Source organism: Hylobates moloch, unplaced genomic scaffold, assembly GCF_009828535.3.
Source record: "Hylobates moloch isolate HMO894 unplaced genomic scaffold, HMol_V3 SCAFFOLD_12, whole genome shotgun sequence".
NCBI classification, from domain to species: domain Eukaryota; kingdom Metazoa; phylum Chordata; class Mammalia; order Primates; family Hylobatidae; genus Hylobates; species Hylobates moloch.
Window position 1 is genome coordinate 11,019,871 of NW_026652287.1, and position 19,162 is coordinate 11,039,032.

The window sequence follows — 19,162 nt, forward strand, 5'->3', positions numbered from 1 at the left end:
AGCCACCCCAGAACCTGAAGAGGTTTTCTAGCTGCCGTGCATTTGCCAGGCTGGGTTACCCACCCTACTTTACCTGCCTGCCCTCCAGTGCTGCCAAGCCCAGTGAGCCAGCCAGCGCTCAGCTTTCCATAAAGGGTTCTCCTGTTTCCAACCTCCATTGCACTGCTTCCCCCAAGACTGTGACCTCCTGGAAGGCTGGAGTACAACTGCCTCTCAATAAACGTGTTGCAAAAAAGGAATGGATGAGTTGCTGTGCATTTGTCTAGGGGGTGCTTGACCCAGGAGACTCCCCTTTGCCCAGTGCCCGGAGAGGGCGTCCACTGAGAACCTGGGGTGCCTCCGCGGCCTCCCCTTCCCAGCTCTGCTGTGGTCTTGGGATTCTATGGTCGGTCGCTGCTGCCCTCTGGTGGTCACACCATGCCTTGCTTGCACTGTCTGAGAACCTTGACCATGGAACTGCCAGGTTGGCGGTTTTCCTCCACGGAGTGAGGTTTACATGACCCTTGCTGAGACCTTGAAAACTGGAAGTCTTTGGGGTGGGGTCGCCAGCAAAAAGATCCTGAGTCCTGCCAGCCCCTATCTGAGGAAACTACGAAGGTCACTTGCCCCCGACCATGCTGCTGTTGGGGGTTTTGTTAGAAATGGGCTCTTCCTACCCCAGCTGGTAGGATCCCACTCTCGGCCATGCTCTCGTGCCTATCTGCCGTGGACCGACTCCGGGGGGGGTCCCTCTGCCACCCTGACCACTCACCTGGCTGGTGCAGAGGGCAGTCAGCCCGCCCAGGGTGAGAAGTAAGAGAAGGGGTGGGGGTTACGGGTAATTCAGCCAGCAGTCCTGATAGCACTGCCTACAGTAAGTACTCAACAAATAAGCTGTTTTGATCACGGGATGGGAGAGTTGGGGGGATTCCTGGGATGAAGAACATGGGGCTGCTGGCAAGGAAACGCATTTTCTTACATTTCTTGGTGGGTGTGGGGTTACCAGTCTCCAAAGCTCAAGGAGAGGGACCAAGTTGACTTCAACTAGAGCTACTCCAACCTGCCCCTCCCTGACGACGTCTTGCGTGGTTCACGCCTCTGGCTCCTGCCGGAAGGAGGCGCCCGCCCCTAGTGGTTTGGGGCCAACCTGCCCCCGGAGCTGCCGGCACCGAGACGATTGCCCGGCAGAGGGCGTCAGACGTCCATCCTACAGCCCAGGGTCGGGGTGCGGGTAAGCGGAGCCCAGTGCCCCACCCCGAACCCGCGTGCACGCAGGCGTCCCTGGCCCAGGCGAGGTGGGCAGACACGACCCTTGCGTCAGCATCTTCCCTGGTGCCACTGCCGCTACCTCCTGTGGGGAAACTGAGGCCAGAAGCGGACATGTGCCAAGCCACGCCGCTGGGGCAGTGCAAAGTTGAGGGGCTCTTCCCGGAGCTGGAGGCCGGGGGCTTCTCGAACCCGGTGCGGAGGCACAGCCAGCCAATCCGGGAGACCCTGTCTGGCCGCGCCGGCCAATCAGAGGGTCCCTGCCGAAGGCGGAGCCTGCCAATCAGGGGCACCTGGAGTCGCTGGGCAGCCACGATCGGGTCTCGCCGGCGAGGGGTGCGCCGTGACGCGCGGAGGGTGGCGGTGGGATGGGGGTGGGAGCTTCGCTCGCAGCTGAGCCCCGTTTCTCCGGTGCCGCAGTATCCCTGGGACTGAGAGCTCAATACCCACACCCAGGGCTGGGACCTTAGCAGAAAGGAAACTGAGGCTGGGAGGTCGGCCGGGAGGCTGCCTGGCGGAGGCGGTGCTGCTCCGAGTGGGCGGGGCTGGTTCCGGCCCCGCCCCGCTCCCGACCTCTTGGCTCAGCTAGTGCCCGGCGCGCCGCCGCCAGTGCTGCGGGCTCCGGGCAATGGATGCCCCCGGGGCCCCGGCCCCCACCGCCGCCCCCGGTCCGGGCAGGAAGGAGCTGAAGATCGTGATCGTGGGCGACGGCGGCTGCGGCAAGACCTCGCTGCTCATGGTGTACAGCCAAGGCTCCTTCCCCGAGGTGAGGACCGCAGCGGGGCTGGGGTGGGAGCGATGGACGCCCCTCACCCTGAGCCCAGAGCCCCGACCCTCAGTCCCCAGCGTCCCGAGCACGGAGAGGCGGCCGCCACCCCGGGGCGCCCCCTAGGGAATTCCAGAGCCCAGCGGGGTGGGGGGGGCTGATCCGGGACGAGCGAGGGGGGTGGACAGTGGATTCAGCTGGAACCTTGGCCCCCGCCGGCCCCACTAAGGACCAATCCGACCCCGTCTCCCGCAGCACTACGCCCCGTCGGTGTTCGAGAAGTACACGGCCAGCGTGACCGTTGGCAGCAAGGAGGTGACCCTGAACCTCTACGACACGGCCGGTGAGTGCGCCCGCGCGCCGTGGGGTCTGGGGGTCCGCCCGCCTGAAGGGTTTCCCCTCCCGGGCGTCCCCCACCGGGTGTCCCCGCCCTGCAGCCTTGGCAGGGCCTTGGCCGGCTCTTCACTCATGGAGGCCGCTCAGGGGCGCTGGCTGCGGGGCCCTAGAGGCCGAGCCCTATGTGTAAGTGGAAGGTGTTTGGAGGAGGAGGTGAACTCCGGGCCACCCTCCCAGCTCTGTGCTGACAGCCCACAGCTCGTTCCTCTCCTGTGGTTCTAGAAAGCAGTGGGCTGCTCTTGGGCCTCCCATGGTTCCAGGATTGCTGCGCTACCTGCTGTGGTCTCTGCAGACTCTGTGGGCTGCAGATTTGAGTCCCTTGGTGCTCGGATTGCCTGGGCTGTGTGTCTGGGTCCTGTGGTTCTGGGATGCTCCCGGCTGCAGATCAGCCTGTGGCTCCAGGGCTCTGTGGCCTGCGCTCTGCAGCCTGAGGCTCTGGGGTCCTGTGGATGCGAGTTCTGTGTCTGCAGCTCCCAGGATTCCACGGCTTGCTGTTGGTGGTTCTGGAATTGTGTGGCTACAATTACTTCTGTGCTTTCCTAGTTCCCTGGGACAAAACCAGACAGTGTAGAAAATGAACTGAGGAAGGAACAGAGCACTGAGGGCAGGGGCCCCACACCAGGCTCTGCCTGCCACCTGCAGGCCCCCACGGGTGGTTTACAGATTTATGTGCAATTGCTTGGGAGTCGTTGTTGTGAGGGGTGGGGACAGGAGAAACACAGTCAGTGGGAGGACCCGGACTCCCATCTGGGCTTCATCAACATTGGGGACCAAAGGTTGAGATCCCCAGGTGGGGCCTCACCCCACCTCTGTGACTCAGTGTTTAGTGACCTGCAGAGAACCACATCATCGGGCGGCCCTCTCCAGCCAGCCAAGCCTTGTGTGTGTGAGGTGAGGTCAGACACTGACCTAGGATGGACCCAAAATCCAGACACCTCCACCCCCAGCTAGACCTTGGAGAGGACCTGAAAAGGCGCTGTCCTAGCTCAGAGCCCCCCTCCATTCCAACTTCAGCAGGTCCTATTGTGGCCTCTGAGGAACCTCTCTTTGTGGGATGTGGGCCCTGTAGGGCCACCCCCAAAACAGGGCCTGTCTCTAGCCCCTGGTGAGCTGGGAGAGCTGCGGCATCAGAGGAATTCCCGAGGCATGGCCCAGGGGGTAATAAAAGTCATGGTCTGGGACCTTTTACTTTCATGTTTCTTGTGCAGGAGCCAGGGAGGGGCAAGGTCATTAACCCCACTCTTTGAGTCAAGTGCTGCTGGGTGGAGACATTCACAGCAACCCACTGCCCTGCAAGAGGCCAGGAGGTTTTTTCTTTCCTCCTCCTCTGCCCTCAGGGCCTCCCCTATCAGGTCCCGGGGTTCACTATTCAGGGCAGCCTCCACATCATGAGAACAGGGATGGTCTTTCTGGCCTTGCCCAGAGAGAGATGCTCAAGGAACATGTCAGAGTAGATTGTGGTGTGGAGATTCTGGAAAGCTGCAAGTTGGTGTAGGAAGAATTTGTGCTAAGAGCTGCTACCAGAGGGATGGAGGAGCATCCCCTGCTATAGTCACCAGAAGCAGGCGACCACTGGCACCATGGGGATCCCATCCACGGTCCCATCCTGTTCCTGCCACCCTCTTTGGAGTCAGATCTGGGCTTTGACCCCAGCTCTATTGGCTACGTATCATTGGGGATGTCTGGGCCTCAGTTTCCTGATCTGTCATGAGCACTAAGAGGGTCATGAGGATTAAATCAGATTAATATATGATGTCCACCAGCCTGCCCAACATGGTGAAACCCCATCTCTACTAAAAATCCAAAAATTAGCTGAGCGTGGTGGCAGGCACCTGTAATCCCAGCTACTCGGGAGGCTGAGGCAGGAGAATCGTTTGAACCCGGGAGGCAGAGGGTGCAGTGAGCAGAGATTGTGCCATTGCACTCCAGCCTGGGCGACAGGGCGAGACTCCATCTCCTGGCACTTTGGGAGGCTGAGGCGGGAGGATTGCTTGAAGCCAGGAGTTCAAGACCAGCCTGGGCAACATGACGAAACCCCATCTCTACTAAAAGTACAAAAATTAGCCAGGCGTGGTGGCACACGCCTATAGTCCCAGCTATTCGGAAGGCTGAGGCAGGAGAATTGCTTGAACTCTGGAGGCGGAGGTTGCAGTGAGTCAAGATCACGCCACTGCACTCCAGCTTGGGCAACAGAGCAAGACCCTGTTTCAAAAAATAAAAATTAAAAAAAAATTAAAAAGACCCTCCTACCATCCCTGCCCAGCCCTAGCTCAAGCCTGTGCTTTGGAATCTACGGTGCCATGCCCCGAGCTGGCCCCCAGCCCCTGCTGCAGTGGGGAGATCTATCTTCCCTGGCAAGTCTCTTCCAAGCAGCAGAGAAGCACGGCTCAGGGGAGGAGGCTGGCCTCACAGTCTGACAGACCAAAGAGGGGCACCCAGGGAGAAGAAATCTGGCTGCTCCCTGTAGGGTGTCCCCCCGTGACAGGGGAAGGCCTGCGCATAGGAGGAAATCCCCTGGTCAGTGAGTGCCACCAGGGAGATCCCAGGTCCCAGTGCTTGTGACGGAGCAAGGCTTGGAAGGTGATGGAATGAATGGGTAGTAGAGCTGAATGCCGGAGATGATTCATCTCTGCCTGCAGGTGGACGGCTCTCAGGAGAACATGACAGAAAGCCATGGCCAGGCGGCCACGTAGAGAGAGGCAAAGGCCAAGAGGGTGAGGGAATGGCCAAGCCAGAAATGAGTCTAGTAAACACAGTTGTAGAAAGTTCTAGAACCCAATGGGCCACACACAGTGGCGGAAGGGGCATCTTCCCAACTGGTGGCCACCAGAGCCGTGAGACAGGGGTGGCTCTCAGAGGCTGAATTTCTCCACACCCAGGACCAAACGCTGGCCCTGGGCAGGGGCCGGACCCTGCCCACAGGGGCCCTCATGGAAGGCCTGTCTGGCTGTCTCCCTCATGAGGAAGTAGTTACAGACACCACAGCGGAGAGAGGGCAGATGGGGTGACGGGGCTCTCAGGGCTCAGAGGGGAAGGGGCGGGGGCTGTGGCGCCCACTGCTCTGTCGGCCTCACCCAGGCCCTGACATCCTCTGAGGCAGGAAGCTGCGGTGAAGTCTGAAGTTTCCTGGGCCGGGGGAGGTGGGGTGAGGTGGGCTGTGAAGACAGACGGGAGAGTGAGCTCATCGGGGCCAAGGTGTGGGGTCCAGGGTTGGAGGGGCACAGGATGGGATGGGGGTTGCCCTGGGAGCGGTGGTCCCCTTCTCAGCCTGAGATGGGAACAGAAAGAAAATCGGCAGGCAATGGAGTAGGAGTCACTAAAACAAGGAACCAGGGACAGATGTGTGTCGTGAGCCCCAGAAGCACTGGAGGCCTGGGCTGAGCCAAGGCTGGGGTCACCCAGAAGGTGGTCTCAACTCCCAGCTGGGGCTACCCAGCCCCTGTCTCCCTGGGGAAGCACAGGTGGGCGGCCCCCAGCAGAGTGAGTAAAAGTGGGTTCCTCTTCTGGCAGCTTCCCTTCTCATGCCGCCAGTACCCCTCCCTGACCAACGCCCTAGCTGGAGCTGGGGGCCACCTGCCCTGTGTGTCCTCCTGCAGATTTGAGGTCTTTTCTCCTCAACTCTGCCCTGGGCCTTAGAGACCCCTGTCCCTGGAAGCAGGACTTCCTTGGCAAAGCCTCATCCCACCAAGAAAATAGCCCTGTGTGCGGCATGAGCCTGCCTTCCGCCCAGCCCTGCCGCACCGCCCGAGTGCACGTCGGGACGATGGGCGGCTCTAGGGGGAGCCCAGGCCTAGAGACTTCCTCACCAGAAGCACGTGCATCCTTTGCATGTAATTCCTGGGTCTTTTTTTTTTTTTTTTTTTTTGAGGTGGGGAATGGTTAGAGACAGGGTCTTGCTTTGTCACCCAGGCTGGAGTGCTGTAGCATGATCGTAACTCATTGCAGCCACAACCTCTTGGACTCAAGTGATCCTCCCACATCAGCCTCACAAAGTGCTGGGACTACAGGTGTGAGCCACCACGCCTGGTCTCCTGGGCTGTTTTATACTCTAAGCCCATCTGCAGAGGCTGGATGGGCCCCCTCTGTGACTACGGGCAGGTGACATGGACCCTTTCAGCCCTGGTATCATTTTAGGTAGAATGTGGAGGGTAATGGTATCACCTGGTGGCTGAGAGGCCCCTAAAGCTTCTGGGTCCAAAGATTCTGGGGTTCTGACCACCTGCCATGCCAGGCTATTAACTTCTCCTAGAAGTTTCTATTTCAAGAGTAACCACAATAGCAGTCCTCCTGCCTCCCGGCACTGCCCCCCACTCCGCCCCTGCCCCTGCACCGCTCCCGCTCCAAGCATTGCCTCCCTTCTCCTGGGCTTTCACCTTCCAGATTAGTGGGAGGGTTTTCACTGTTATCACCCCCTCTCCCAGATAAGGAAATTGACACCCAGAGAGGGAAATGTGGGCATCAATTCGAGATGTGGAGGCTGCCCTGAACAGTCCCACCCAGAATGTGCATGAGTGAATGGAACCTGGCCCTCCCGACTCATATGAGAGAAGGTATTTATTAATAGTACACTCCCCCATCCCCAAGTGGGCATGGGGTTGGTGCACACGGAAGTAGTCCTCTGCAGACCTGGTCCCCCCACCACCCCCACGCCCCAAAGGCCCACAACTGAATTCTAGGGAAAGCTAGGCCGGGCAGAGTCAAGCCAGGAAGGCAACCTGGAGGAGGTGCTGGAGTCGGAGCTGGCTGCCTCTCCCTTCCCAGAGGCCCTCTTTCTTGAGAGGGCTGACATTTTTCCTCACCTGGTCAGGGCTGGGACAAGTAGGGTGAGGATTCCTTCCTGTTTTCTGGGGTGGGCTAAGAAAAAAAAATACTCCAGTAGGGTCCTCTGTTATTTACAAAGCTTCCCCTTAGCTGTGTGGCCTGGAGCAAGTCACTCCAGCTCTCTGTGCTTCCGTTTCTCAGCCTGTAAAATGGGGCCAACAATAGTGTCTACCTTGTAGGGCTTTTTGGGGAAAGATGAGTTAATCCAGGTGAAGGGCTTCGAGCTAGACCTGGCATATAACACAGAAGCCTTCATGGATAGGTGCTGCCAGAATCACAGCGGTACACACCTGCAGCCCCAGCTCCTCAGGAGGCTGAGGCAGGAGGATGGCTTGAGCCCAGGAGGTTGAGGCTGGAGTGAGCTATGATCACACCACTGCACTCCAGCACTCCAGCCTGGGCAACAGAGCAAACCCCCCCCTTTTTTTTTTTTGAGGCAGAGTCTCACTCTGTTGCCCAGGCGGGAGTGTAGTGGTTCAATCTCGGCTCACTGCAACCTCCACCTCCCCAGCTCAAGTGATTCCCCTGCCTCAGCCTCCCAAGTAGCTAGGATTACAGGCATATGCCACCACACCCAGCTAATTTTTGTATTTTTAGTAGAGACAGCGTTTCACCATGTTGCCCAGGCTGGTCTTGAACTCTTGACCTCAAGCGATCCGCCCGCCTCAGCCTCCCAAAGTGCTGGGATTACAAGCGTGCGCCACAGTGCCCGGTCTAGACTGTGACTTTTATATGAGAGAAAGAGAGTTGATATTAACCATCTTTATTATTACTGTCATCAAGGCTCGCTCACTTTTCACATCTCCATTTCACAGATGAGGAAACTGAGGCCCAGAGGTTAATTCCCAGTTGGGAAGGCTGGGGAAAGCTTCCTGGAAGAACTGGTGCTTTTAGAATGGCCTGGCAGGCAGCTGACCTTGGGGACTGGTTGGCCTCTGGCTCACAGGGTGCTTGTCTCTGACCTTGACAAAGGCCCCCTCCACCACTTGGGTTCTTAACAGGAAGAACTGTCCCCGCCCAGCATACCTCCCAGGGTGGCTGCTTGAATGAACACAGGTCAGGAAGTGGAATGCCCTTGCCAAGGCAGCAGGGCACCTAAAGCCGCAGAGATGACGATTAACCCTCTTCACCCACTCTTTCCTTTGAGCCTTCCTTCACCAAACAGGTATTGAGCTCACCTGTGTTCCCAGGGACACAACAGAGAACAGCACAGAGGTGGTTGCTGCCCGCAGGAGAGGCAAACCAAAAAACCCAGAGAATTACTGTGTTTTTGTTTTTTACTTTTGTTTTTGTTTTGAGACGGAGTCTCGCTCTGTCCCCCAGGCTGTAGTGAAATGGCACAATCTCAGCTCACTGCAACCTCAGCCTCCCAGGTTCAAGCGATTCTCCAGCCTCAGCCTCCCAAGTAGCTGGGACTACACGCGCCTGCCCCCACACCCAGCCAGTTTTTTGTATTTTTAGTAGAGACAGGGTTTCACCATGTTGGCCAGGTTGGTCTCGAACTCCTGACCTCAAGTGATCCACCTGCCTCAGCCTCCCAAAGTGCTGGGATTACAGGTGTGAATCACCCCGCCCAATCTCAGAGAAGTATTGTGAAATCAGGTAGGGGTGACAGCCATGAGTAAAGCCACCGTCATGGGGCAGACTGCCAAGGAAGCTGTTTCAGAGCAGTCAGGAAAGGTCTCTGGGAGGAGGCGACATTCCATAGAGCCCTGAAGGAGAGGAGGGAAGAGCCACACTGCTCCCTGTTGAAAGAGCCTTCTGGAGGAGTGAACAGCAAGGGCAGAGGCCCCAGGAGAGGCAGGCAGGGTGTGTGATTGCCTCCAGCGCTCCGGGGCTGACTTCTTCCTTCATCCACTGCAGCCCGATGCCTGCCCTGCCACCTCCTGTCCTGATGTCACTGCACGCTATACTTGCCATACCCAGTGGGCAGGTCTCAACCCTTGTCTCTGCTGTGTGTGACGAGAGTGGAACAACCTTGGCTGACGTGGTGGCTCATGCCTATAATCCCAGCACTTTGGGAGGCCGAGGCGGGTGGATCATCTCAGGTCAGGAGTTTGAGACTAGCCTGGCCAACATGGTGAAACCCTGTCTCTACTAAAAATACAAAAAAAGGCTGGGTGCTGTGGCTCACACCTGTAATCCCAGGACTTTGGGAGGCCGAGGAGGGTGGATTACAAGGTCAGGAGATCAAGACCATCCTGGCTAACACGGTGAAACCCCGTCTCTACTTAAAAAAATAAAAAATAAATTAGCCGGGCGTGGTGGTGGGCGCCTGTAGTCCCAGCTACTCTGGAGGCTTGAAGCAGAAGAATGGCGTGAACCCGGGAGGCAGAGTTTGCAGTGAGCCGAGATCACGCCACTGCATTCCAGCCTGGGCGACAGAGTGAGATTCTGTTTCAAAACAAACAAACAAACAAAAGAAAAGGCTGGGTGCGTGGCTCACATCTGTAATCCCAGCACTTTGGGAGGCTGAGGCAAGTGGATCACGAGGTCAGGAGATCAAGACCATCCTGGCTAACACAGTGAAACCCCACCTCTACTAAAAATACAAAACATTAGCTTGGCATGGTGGCGGGCACCTGTCAAGTCCCAGCTACTCGGGAGGCTGAGGCAGGAGAATCGCTTGAACCTAGGAGGCGGAGGTTGCAGTGAGCTGAGATCGCACCACTGCCTCCAGCCTGGGTGACAGAGTGAGACTCCGTCTCAAAAATAAAATAAAATAATAAAAATACAAAAAAAATTAGCCAGGCATGGTGGCACCTGCCTGTAGTCCCAGCTACTCAAGGGGCTGAGGCAGGAGAACCACTTAAACCCAGGAGGCGGAGCTTACAGTGAGCCGAGATCGTGCCACTGCACTGCAGCCTGGGTGACAGCAAGACCCTGTCTCCAAAAAAAAAAAAAAAAAAAGTAAAGAAAAGAAAAAAAGAAATGAAAGAAGACGTCCAAGGGGGCCCCATTTTATAACTTTATCCACAGTTTCACTTTCTGTAGTTTCAGTTACCTGAGGTCTGAAAATATTACATGGAAAATTCCAGAAATAATTCATAAATTTTAGATCACGCACTGCTCTGAGCAGTGTGATGAGATCGCGCGCTGTCCTGCTGCATCCCACCCGGGATACGATTCGTCCCTTCCTCTGTGTATCCCTGCTGGAGACACCACCTGCCCGTGAGTCAGTCAGTAGCTGGCTCGGTAACAGGCCAGGCTGGTCTTGAACTCCTGAGTTCAAGTGATCCTCCCACTTTGGCTTCCCAAAGTGCTGGGATTACAGGTATGAGCCACGGTGCCTGGCCCTGTTTTATTTTATTCTTATTGTTGTGCCTAATTCACAAACTGTCTTATAGGTGTGTACATATAGAAAAAAAACAGCGTATCTAGAGTTCTAGACTGTCTATGGTTTCATACATCCACTGGGGGTCTTGGAATCCATCCTTGTGGGTTAGGGGGGACTACTGTACCTGTTCACTCCTGCCGTATTTGTAAAAGGGAATATTGTTATGCCAGAACTGTGAACCCCATTGTTACATCTTAAAGGACCAGAACCTATTTTTGCACAATACAAAACAAAATAGCACGTTAGTGTGTATCAGCAGAAGGAACATCCCACTTGGAATTTCATGAGTTGGGGGTGACTCCTGGCCCAGTCACTGAGTCATTGACCTCAAGCAAATCACTTCATTTCTGTGACTCTCAGGTTCTTCCTATGTAGTGGGAGTATTCATCATTTCCCTACCATATCTGGCTGTCATGTAAGGATTTTTTTTTCTTTCTTTCTTTTTTTTTTTTTGAGACCACGTCTTGCTCTGTCACCCAGGCTGGAGTGCAATGGCACGATCTCGGCTCACTGCAACCTCTGCCTCCCAGGTTCAAGCAATTCTCCTGCCTCAGCCTCTGGAATAGCTGGGATTACACACACCTGCCACCACGCCCAGCTAATTTTTGTATTTTTAGTAGAGACGGGGTCTCACCATCTTGGTTAGACTGGTCTCAAAATCCTGACCTCGTGATCCCCCTGCCTTGGCCTCCCAAAGTGCTGGGATTACAGGCGTGAGCCACTGCGCTCAGCTCTTTTTTTTTTTTTTTTTTTTTTTTTGAGACTGAGTCTCGCTCTGTCGCCAGGCTGGAGTTCAGTGGCGTGATCTTGACTCACTGCCACCTCCACCTCCCAGGTTCAAGCAATTCTCCTGCCTCAGGCTCCTGAGTAGCTGGGACTACAGGCGCGCACCACCACACCTAGCTAATTTTTGTATTTTTAATAGAGACAGGGTTTTACCATGTTGGCCAGGATGGTCTCGATATCTTGACCTCATGATCTGCCTGCCTTGGCCTCCCAAAGTGCTGGGATTACAAGCGTGAGCCATCACGCTTTGCCAAGGATTTCTTAACCATTTCTAGACTACAGCACCCTGAAAACTGCATAGAGTATAGGATGTATTATTATAAAGGCAGACGCAGAGGGCAGCAGTTATCCTCAAAAGGGAAAAAATGTAGATGGTTAATCTGGATGTTTAAGAATAAAATGCTAGGGAGAAAACGGTGAAATGAGGGAAGGACCTTCTTGGCATGTGGAACAGCAAGCACAAAGGCTGGGACATGAGAGCTTGGTGGGTTTGAGAAACAGTGAGATGGCGCCTTGGCTGGACTGCAGTGAACAAGCGGGTGTGGCAGGAGATGAAGTCATGTGAACCAGGGGAGATGTTTGGATTTTATGCAAAGGGCAATAGGGGCCAGGCACGGTGGCTCATGCCTATAATCCCAGCACTCTGGGAGGCCGAGGCAGGTGGATCACCTGAGGTCAGGAGTTCAAGACCAGCCTGGCCAAGATGGCGAAACCCCATCTCTACTAAAAAAAATACAAAAATTTCATCCCTGTAATCCCAGCACTTTGGAAGGTCGAGGTGAGTGGATCACCAGAGGTCGGGAGTTCGAGACTAGCCTGACCAACACGGAGAAACCCCATCTCTACTAAAAATACAAAATTAGCTGGGTGTGGTGGTGCGTGCCTGTAATCCTAGCTACTCAGGAGGCTGAGGCAGGAGAATCACTTGAACCTGGGAGGTGTAGGTTGTGGTGAGCCGAGATCGCACCATTGCACTCCAGCCTGGGCAACGAGAGCGAAACTCTGCCTCAAAAACAAAACAAACAAAAAAAATTAGCCAGGCGTGGTGGCAAGCGCCTGTAATCTCAGCTACTTGGGAGTCTGTGGCAGAATTGCTTGAACCCGGCAGGCAGAGGTTGCAGTGAGCTGAGATTGGGACACTGCACTCCAGCCTGGGTGACAGAGTGAGACTCTTGTCTCAAAAAAAGGGGAGGGGGGGCAATAGGGAGCCACTGAAAATGCTTCAGTTGTGGAGAGGGGGGCAGGATATGACTTGTGTTTTAAGATCCATCTAGCTGTCAGGTGGATAATGGATTCATCAAAGGGCTGCAGGAGGCCAGGGAAGAAGGACAGACAAGGACTTAGATGAGGATGGTGTAGGGGCGGGGTGGGGGGTGGCCAGCAGTAGACAGGGCCCCACTGTCCAGTAGAACTTTCTGCAGTGGAGGCAATGCCGTGCACCTGCCCCAATCATTGCATTAGCCATGAGCCCCAGGTGGCAGTTCATCACCTGAAATGTGGAGTTGAATGCCTCATGTTAATTCATTTTTTATTTTTATTATTATTATTTTTTTTTTGATACAGAGTTTCGCTCTTGTCACCCAGGCTGGAGTGTAATGGTGTGCCTTGGCTGGTGACAGCTCCGTGAGGTAGATTTTATGATTTTCATGTTCCAGGTGGGGAAGCCAAGACTCCCACCACTGTCCTAAGTCAAGGTCACACAGCCGGTGAGGGCAGAGCTGGGATTTGAACATGTGTCTCATCTGCCTCTAGTGACCTCACCCTTAAGCATTGTTCCATGGGGGAGCTGGCTGAGGACTTTTGGAGGTCCCTGGGTTGAGGGGGAGCTAGTGGGGAGAGGGTGGCCATGCCCTGTCACCAGCAAGGGGGTAGGAGCAGACATGGCCTGGTGGTGCTCTGTGGAGAGGCTACTTGTCCTGAGAGGTGTCTGGCAGAGACGGAGCGGAGGGCAGGCTGGCGCCACCCAGCACCTGCAGCAGCTGGGGACAGGGCAGGGGGATTCCTGGGCCTCCACGTTCCTTGTTCAGTGGAAGGAAGTCGAGGGGCGGGGGGCTGGTCACCAATGAGCCTGAAAAACTTAGTTCTCACTGTGGGGATTTAAAAAAAATACCGGGGCATGATGACTAAGTGCAGTGTAGAACCCTGGGCTGGGCTGGCTCTTCAATGGGGAAAAAAATAAAGGACCATATTGGTGAAATGGTCAAAATCTGACTATGGCCTGTGGATCGGATTAGAATGCAGAGTCCATGCGGTTTCCGGGGCTTGGGGCAGGGGAGAGAATGCCATTGTTCTCAGCAGATAGGCGCTGAGCTAAGGAGTGAAGAGGCAAATGTCTACAGTTACCGTGCCCTGATAGGGAGAAACAGAAGTGTCTGTCTCCAGATAAAGCCAGAGGGGCCAGTGCAAACAGGTGGTGAATCACAGTCAGAGAGCTCTTCACTCTTGTTGCAATTTTACTGTAAGTTTGAAACTGTCAATATAAAAAGTTACAAAGAATTGTTTTATAAAGAAGAAGAAAAAAAAAGCAAACCCAACCAAGCTCAAGCCTAGATCCGTGTTGGGATTCAGGTGTCTCGGGGCGGGGCCAGGCTTCACGGCGTCGGGATTAAAGTATCCCCCCGAGAGTGTGCTCTGTGAATCTGGGTGGGGAGGGCGCTTGGTGCTGTTCCCAGCAACCCACCACCCTCCTCCTAGTGCTTGCAAGAATGGGCAGGGAACTCAGCTGACTGCATCAGAACCCGAGAGGCTGGAGGCTGAAGCCAGACACCAGCCTCTGGGGACTTGGGGACACTGTGAGCCCACCCAGCCCCACGGGTCTGAATCTTTGGGGAGGGGAGGGTTCCAGTCTGCGTTCTGCCCTTGACCATCAGGGCAGGGGGATCACAATGGCTGTCGGCACCATCTCTAGCAGTTTCTCCAGCCCCAGCCCTAGAATGAGGCCAAGCTCTCAGCACTGCGTGGGTTTGATCTTGAGGATTCTTTACCACCATCCAGGACTGGGGGGCTGCCACTCATGGGTTTTGTTGTTAAGAGACAGGGTCTCGCTCTGTCACCCAGGCTGGAGTGCAGTGGCATGATCACGGCTCACTGTAGCCTTATCTCCTGGGTTCAAGCAATCCTCCGGCCTCAGCCTCCCGAGTAGCTGGGACCACAGGCCTGTGCCAGCACTCCTGGCTTGCTGCCCATTGTATAGATGAGGAAATTGAGGCCCTAAGGCAGGGCCACTTGCCTGGCCCCTTCCCCTTCACCCATCAGAGTCCAGACAGGGAGGGGATGTCCCCTGACCCCCCCTGCTCTCTGCTTTCAGGGCAAGAAGACTATGACCGGCTGCGGCCTCTGTCCTACCAGAACACCCACCTCGTGCTCATCTGCTATGACGTCATGAACCCCACCAGCTACGACAACGTCCTCATCAAGGTGAGGCCAGCCTCCTGGGTGGCGGCCCCACATCTGGGCCCGGCCGCACCCCTGATCTCCTGCCTCCTCCCTCCACAGTGGTTCCCTGAGGTCACGCATTTCTGCCGCGGGATCCCCATGGTGCTCATCGGCTGCAAGACAGACCTGAGGAAGGACAAGGAGCAGCTGCGGAAGCTCCGGGCCGCCCAGCTGGAGCCCATCACCTACACGCAGGTGGGCCAGGGGCCGAGACCCCGGGGCATAGCCGTGGCTGTGAAGCCTCCGGGACCTTTTGCCTCTGCAACTGGGGTGCCTTAGTGGCCTTTCAGGGAGCTGAGGGAAGCAAGATTCTAAGAATAATTTTTAACTATTAGTATTGATGGCCTGTGGACCTGAGCACTTTACACGACTACTCTCAATCCTTAGGACTCGGAGGGAGGTGCTGTTCACATCCCCCAGTTTACAGGGGGAGAAACTGAGGCCCAGAGAGGTTAAGCAGCTTGCCCAGGGCCACACAGCTAGCCAGAAGTGGAGCCAGGATCTGGTCCCATCCACTGCGCTCCAAAGTCTGTGCTATGAGCCGCCGTCCTGTCGTGTCCTGTCTGCCTTGTTTGAAAGTAGGCGTCCCCTTCACGGGCCAATTGACCATGCAGCCTTTGGGTGAGGCATGGGGAAATAAACAGAATAAAAGGAATGCAAAGGCAAAAAGAAACTTTCACAAGAAATAACCATTAACAAGGGCAAATTCGGCCAAGCATAGTGGCTCACGCCTGTAATCCTAGCACTTTGGGAGGCCAAGGCGGGCGAATCACCTCAGGTTGTCAGTTTGAGACCAGCCTGACCAACATGAGAGAAACCCCGTCTCTACTAAAAATACAACATTAGCCAGGCATGGTGGCGCATGCCTGTAATCCCAGCTACTCGGGAGGCTGAGGCAGGAGAATCGCTTGAACCTGGGAGGCAGAGGTTGTGATGAACCAAGATCACGCCATTGCACTCCAGCCTGGGTAACAAGAGCAAAACTCCATCTCAAAAATAAATAAAAGGGCAAATTAATTTGCCTAAATGGTACTTTCAGAGAAGGGAGAGAGGTGGCTGGAAGTCCTTTCTGTCTTGAGGCCTCCAACTCTTCTCACAGGCCTGGGAGACACACCTGGGGGAACCAACCCTGGGTCTCAGGATTCAGCCCCTCCCTGCCTGGGGCTGGAGACAGGCCAGGGTGGGGGCCTGGACAGGGCTTCTTCCAACCTGCGGCCTGCACTGCACTGGCCCTCCATTCCACCCACACACTGTGAGGGCCAGCCGGGATGGAGGAGACAGACAGGACAGACAGGCCCAAACCAAGGCCTCCATCCCTGGAGAGTCCTCAGAGTCAGTCCCAAACCCACCAGGTGGTGCCAGGAGACCTCCAGGGGCCCCTCACCTAATGCTGGCTCCTCCCCCCACCCAGGGCCTGAGCACCTGCGAACAGATCCGAGCTGCTCTCTACCTGGAATGTTCTGCCAAGTTTCGGGAGAATGTGGAGGACGTCTTCCGGGAGGCCGCCAAGGTGGCTCTCAGCGCTCTGAAGAAGGCACAACGGCAGAAGAAGCGCCGGCTCTGCCTGCTGCTCTGACCCAGGGCAGACCGACCTCACGACAGCACTGACGGGCCCTGGGGGCCCAGGTACCAACTACACCAGGGAGGCTGCCCCATCCCGACCCTCCAGCTCATGGTGTCTGGGGCCTGCGGCTAGACTCTTGGAACATTCTGGAACTCTCTCCTTTCCTGGCTGGGGCTCTGACCACAAACTCCCCTCCAGGCTCCCCCTGGGACATGGTCGTAATGTGGGTGCAGGAGCCACTATCTGTTCTCTGGACTCGGATGTGCCCTCATCACAGCCACCCCCACCACGAGTGTCTCCCCAGTGCAGACTCAAGTTATACTTGAAATGAGAAAGTCTATGTGGTGGGGTAAACGTGGACCTGGCACTGTTCCACGCGGGCGCCCCAAGCCTGCCACTCCTGTGTCCCCGCCTCCCTGGGCTCCTGAGATAGATAGGCACCACTGTATCCTCCAGCTCCTTCCTTCCTTCCCCCAGGAACGCGGGGGCCACCGAGGGGCTGGGCCTATCAGGAGGACACAGGCCGCAGCCTGGCACCCACCCCTCCCATCTCCACCACACATGGAAGACTTGTCTTCAGCTTGGCCACTGTCTTTGCAGAGCTGGGCACATGTGCCCAGGGGGCAGAAAAAATGGCTTCTCAGTTGTTAAAAGTATACCCTGGACCACCCATCTGACCCTCTCCTTAAGGTCTCATCCAAAGCCCCCAGTGTCAGAGACTCGGGATGGGAAGAGCAGTTGGCTCCCCATATGGTCATGTGCGAGTTTTCTGTGGACTGTTCCCCCCACTGCGGCAGGACAGGACTGGCCCACTTAATCCTCAAGCTCCCAACCTGCTGTCCCTCAAGCCCCGCTTCTACCAGCCTGTGGAGTTCAGGAGGCCAGACATCCCAGCCTCCTTTGAGAGCTGATGGGATCTACCCCGTCCACACGGGACAGTTTCTCAGAAATGGTTCACAGACCACCTGTGTCACCAACAGCCAGATACCTAATCCCTGAGCCTCCTTTGGGAAGGTCTGGGGCCGAGGGTCTGGGAATTTTTTTTTTTTTTTTTTTTTTTTTTGGGACAGAGTCTCGTTCTGTCACCCAGGCTGGAGTGCAGTGGCACGATCTTGGCTCACCGCAACCTCCACCTCCTGGGTTCAAGTGATTCTCTTGCCTCAGCCTCCTAAGTAGCTAGTTCTACATGCGCACACCACCATGTCCAGCTAATTTTTGTATTTTTAGTAGAGACAGGGTTTCACCATGTTGGCCAGGCTGGTCTCGAACTCCTGACCTTGTGATCCACCCGCCTTGGCCTCCCAAAGTGCTGGGATTACAGGCGTGAGCCACCGCACCTGGCCCAAGCTTTTAAAACAAGCATCCTAGGGGATTCCAGTGCCCACAAGAAGTCACAAGCTGCTTGGCTCTGGAGGGCGCCTAGGAGTCGGTGTCGCCTAAGATGGGATAACGGCTTCAGGCGACTCCTAGCCTTCCCCGTATCTCCTGCCTCAGCCCCCCTGGCCCAGTGCTGGGGCGTCAGCTAAGCCTGAGCTTAGGTCGCCAAAGGAAGGAGCCTTCTGAGACCCTCCCCAACCCACCTGGGTTCCCAAGGCCCTGCCATCCCCTGGGGAATCAATCAAGGAGCTCTTGTTCTCGAAGAACCCCAGGCCTCATGATGGTCTAAGGTAGAGGTCCAACAACTACAGCCTATGGGCCACATTTGGCCACAGCCTGATTTGTAAATAAAGTTTTATTGGAACACAGCCACACCCATTCCTTTGTGCATTGCCTTGTGCTCTGTGGCTGCAGGTGAAGAGTAGCTGCCACAGAGACCACTTGGCCCATAAAGCTCAAAATAATTGCCATCTGGCCCTTTACAGACAGCTAGCTGACTCCTAATCTAGGGCAAACGCAGGTGCCTAAAAAGGGCCAGAAAGGAGACCAGAATGAAGGGCAGGGGGGTGGCAGGGCCTGTGGCAACTGGAGAGTGGGCGTCCTGTGCCATGGGAATGTTGCCAGGTCCGTTTTTCTAGGGAAAGCAGAAATCTGGATTTTTATGTGGAATCTCACTGTAGGGGAGGGGAAATCTCATTTTTAAAATGTAATCAGGCCAGGCACAGTGGCTCACACCTGTAATCCCAGCGCTTTGGGAGGCCAAGATAGGAGGATCAGTTGAGCCCATGAGTTGGAGACCAGCCTGGGCAACATAGTGAGACCCCATCTCTACTAAAAAATATTAAAAAGTAGCAGGGTGACCAGGCGTGGTGGCTCATGCCTGTAATCCCAGCACTTTGGGAGGCCGAGGCAGGCAGATCACAAGGTCAAGAAATCAAGACTATCCTGGCAAACATGGTGAAGCCCCATCTCTGCTAAAAATACAAAAAAAAAAAAAAAGCCAGGCATGGTGGCACACGCCTGTAGCCTCAGCTACTCAGGAGGCTGAGGCAGGAGAATCACTTGAACCTGGGAGGCGGAGGTTGCAGTGAGCTGAGATCGTGTCACTGCACTCCAGCCTAGGCAACAGACCCTGTCTCAAAAAGAAAAAAAAAGTAATTAAAAATTTTAAAATTCCTTGGGGAGGGCTAAACAAGGCATGCCTGTGGGCACTGCTGTGAGGTCTGGCCTAGGGAGGGGAGCTGAGGCCCATATATGAATGGTGGGGCAGAGCACTGAGCCGAACCTAGTGGCCTCTCTGCCTCCTGTCGAATGCATAGTCTCACCCAAGCAATGCCCAGTGGCTCTGGCCCCGCCTCAGGGTGCGGCCCCTGGGGGTGAGCCTGCCAGGCACCCCCACCTCCCTCCCACAACATCCAGAACCTCTGGGAAGGAG

At 55.7% G+C, this 19,162-nt stretch overlaps 1 protein-coding gene across 1 annotated transcript; it reads left to right on the forward strand.

The window, feature by feature from the left end:
- Positions 1 to 1,556: 1,556 nt before the first annotated feature.
- RHOF (ras homolog family member F, filopodia associated) lies at positions 1,557 to 18,091 on the forward strand. The gene is made up of 5 exons (XM_032168475.2): positions 1,557 to 2,011; positions 2,267 to 2,354; positions 14,659 to 14,768; positions 14,847 to 14,981; positions 16,198 to 18,091. The coding sequence occupies exons 1-5, from the start codon at positions 1,874 to 1,876 to the stop codon at positions 16,360 to 16,362; spliced, it is 636 nt and encodes a 211-aa protein (XP_032024366.1). The 5' UTR covers positions 1,557 to 1,873; the 3' UTR covers positions 16,363 to 18,091.
- Positions 18,092 to 19,162: the final 1,071 nt, after the last annotated feature.

Bases quoted from the DNA above. Each gene is read 5' to 3' on its own strand.
- RHOF (XM_032168475.2), top strand. From the start codon at position 1,874: ATGGATGCCCCCGGGGCCCCGGCCCCCACCGCCGCCCCCGGTCCGGGC. The intron at 2,012-2,266 runs GTGAGGACCGCA...CGTCTCCCGCAG, and splicing joins GCCAAGGCTCCTTCCCCGAG to CACTACGCCCCGTCGGTGTT. The intron at 14,982-16,197 runs GTGGGCCAGGGG...CCCCCCACCCAG, and splicing joins AGCCCATCACCTACACGCAG to GGCCTGAGCACCTGCGAACA.